Genomic DNA, 2,904 nt, shown 5'->3' with positions numbered 1-2,904 from the left:
GTGGAAGTTTTTTAGACCAGAGCTTTCAATGAAACAATCATTGTGTGAGTATTGTCTATTTTAGTAATCTGGGCAACTAAATGGAATCCTAATTAAAGTAAGTACAAATTAAACATACAAACGAGGAATTAATTTAGGGATGGGTAAGTGGTAGACTCACTTCGAATTTCCAAGTCAAATCCCACTTCATGCGTGAGGAAGGGAACATTCAGAATTCAAATTTGAACGAGCAAGGGTTACTTGTAATTTAGCAGGAACATGATTACAAAACCAAATTAAGAATCTTTTTTCATTTAAATCAGATTTAGGTGGGACTTACCAAAAAAGTGAGTACTAATAAATTACAAGAACTGTTTGATAAGAAAGGTGTGATATGAGAAAATATGTAAAATAAGATAAGAAATACAAATTTTCTGTCAAGATATGTAGAGATAAGAATATTTTTTATTGTTGTTTTATAAAAAATAAATTATCTAAATTTGTATAGTAGTATTAAATAATAATGGCTTAACTTGATAAATTGATGGGTTACAACTTACATGAATATAATTAAAGTTATAATTATGACAAGATTGGGGAGACCCTCGTCTTCTATTTAGCTTTAGTAAAACCTAAACATGATATCAAATAATTAAAAAATGTCCAAATATAATTCTCTATCTTGATATTACCATCTTATCAATCATGTCGTTAACACTACCGTAAATTCAATAAATGGATGCAACTATCATTATTGCAGAAGTGAAGCCAAACATTAACTACTGCCGAAGACTTAGCCGCTTTGGAAGGTTGATTAACACCACTTTCCTCTCAATTTAATTAATGGATCATCATTTTTTCCAGAAATGTCGGCATCCTCTCCCAGATAGATATGAAGAGTATTTCTATTCAGATACATTGGAATGCAAAGATATATTATAAAGAAGACATTTTCAAGCACCCACTGACTTCATACGCGATAAGTTAGTACAATTAATAAGCAACTTTGTTCCCTACTAGCAAATCAGGTGGAGTGAAATCCAATTCAATTGGTAAATTAGGTCACCTAAACACAAGGAGAAGATAAAAAGTCAAGATTCATGTGAACAGAAACATAGGATTCCCAGATTAATGAAAAATGTATTGTTTCTTGGGAATCCTAGGCTTGCAGTGAAACTACTTACATATCAGAACTAGACACATACAGAAAACTACAGAAACAAAAGAGAGAGAGAAAATAACTGGGAAGAAGAATACATAGTTTTTCAGACATTGTTTAATTACAAACCTGTTTAAGGAATTAAACTTCCTAAAATTAGAACACCTTCCATCAACATACACAATTAAAAAAACCTTTAGAATACAACCACACCCAACAAACACCAAAATACATTAAACAGGACAGACCTTTTATCTAAAATATATCACACAAGATCCAAATCAGTGTTGATAGAGGTCAAACTGCATTAGGCGATGTGTATTGTTTCTATGTTCTTGCTCAGCTCCTCCAGCTTCTTCAGCCTCATACGCTCGCTCTCGCTCACCAGCTGCGCAGAGAAAGTATTCGATATTTATGTGTGATCAAAAGATTACAAGATTAGATCAAGGATTCCCCTCACCTCCATCAATCTAGTGATTAGCTGCACTTTCTCTTTGTTCTTATCATTGAATGCTTCTAGAGCTTCTTTGTACTCCCTCTCCTGCAATAACACATGGAAACCATACTAATCAATCTAATAAAAGGAAGAACTATGTTACTCCATTCACAAATAGATAACAGTATAATATATCACCTTCTTCTGGCATGTCTGCCCCAATGGCTTTAATTCTTTGTTAATAGAGTCGATTTTCTTGCGAACACCCGAGACTTCCTTCTTCATTGGATCTGAGAGGGCATCTAATTCCTGATAATCCATTAGAATGTGGTGTTAGTGATCAATTATGGTGACATAACATCTATTTCAAATGGCTGCATAGTTTTTTTTACTTGTGCTACATGAACTTCTACAACAGTTTTCAATCTATATAGTAAAGTCTACTACTTTTCTCCAGAAAATATGCAGAGATATGATTAATGATCAATCAATTTTTTATGCATATTAAAAATAATTAAAGAAGGTAGTGCTAATTTGTCAAGAATAAATGCAGAGGATTGTATAAAACAGTTTTCAAGAATTTTTTTCTTGGTAAATCTACTGATCTAGGATAGAATATACTTTTAACTAGTAATCTAAAAAACAAAAAAAAAATTAAATTAAAGAAGAAGAAACAGAGAGGGCAAAACCAGCTAAAAAAGAACATAGATCTGAGTTTGAGTTTATCAAAACAAAAAGGGATAAGAAACAAAAAAAAACAGCCAAACTGAAAAAAATGACCGTTAAAATCCCCTAAAAACGGGGAAGATTAAAGAAGACGGAAAACCTAAATTAGCAAAATTGTAACAAAATTGATGGATCGTAGAAACATAAAAAAGGAAAAAGGTAAGGGAATTTTGAGCAAAAACAGGAAATTGAAGAAAAGAATGAAACCCTAGGGCGTGAATTTTAGTCCCAAAATTTACCTAGAGAGAGAGAGATAGACCTCACGAATGACGGCCAAACGCTTGGTTTCTTCTTCAATTCTGCCGAGCTGAGCTTGAACTTTCTCCTTAACTTCCATCTTCTTCTTCTCAATTTCCTCCTCCTTGGCTCTGAAAGTGGAAAGAGCGGATTTGGACATCTCCTCGTCTTCCTTGGTGAGAGTGCCGTTGAAGCTAAGGCTCCCAGAAATCTGGCCCGACTGCATAGATTGCTGGCTCTCAAGCGTCCTCTGCATCTTCAAAAATCCTTCTTCTCCTCTTTCCTCTTTTTCTTCTCTCTTTCGCCCTTTTACTTTTGCTTTTGGAGTGTTGAGACGTGAGAGAGAGAGGTTTATCTCTTTATGATT

General features: G+C 33.7%; 1 protein-coding gene across 1 annotated transcript; it reads right to left on the bottom strand.

Moving 5' to 3' along the window:
* Nucleotides 1-1,217: 1,217 nt before the first annotated feature.
* Nucleotides 1,218-2,904, bottom strand: LOC125218248 (uncharacterized). The gene is made up of 4 exons (XM_048119884.2): nt 2,560-2,904; nt 1,773-1,883; nt 1,599-1,679; nt 1,218-1,526 (listed from the first exon to the last, which is right to left on the bottom strand). The coding sequence occupies exons 1-4, from the start codon at nt 2,791-2,793 to the stop codon at nt 1,446-1,448; spliced, it is 507 nt and encodes a 168-aa protein (XP_047975841.1). The 5' UTR covers nt 2,794-2,904; the 3' UTR covers nt 1,218-1,445.

Source organism: Salvia hispanica, chromosome 1, assembly GCF_029641045.1.
Source record: "Salvia hispanica isolate PSC_SH4W2 chromosome 1, Shi_PSC_v1, whole genome shotgun sequence".
Classification (NCBI taxonomy): Eukaryota; Viridiplantae; Streptophyta; class Magnoliopsida; order Lamiales; family Lamiaceae; genus Salvia; species Salvia hispanica.
This window is presented reverse-complemented; position numbering and strand designations above follow the sequence as displayed.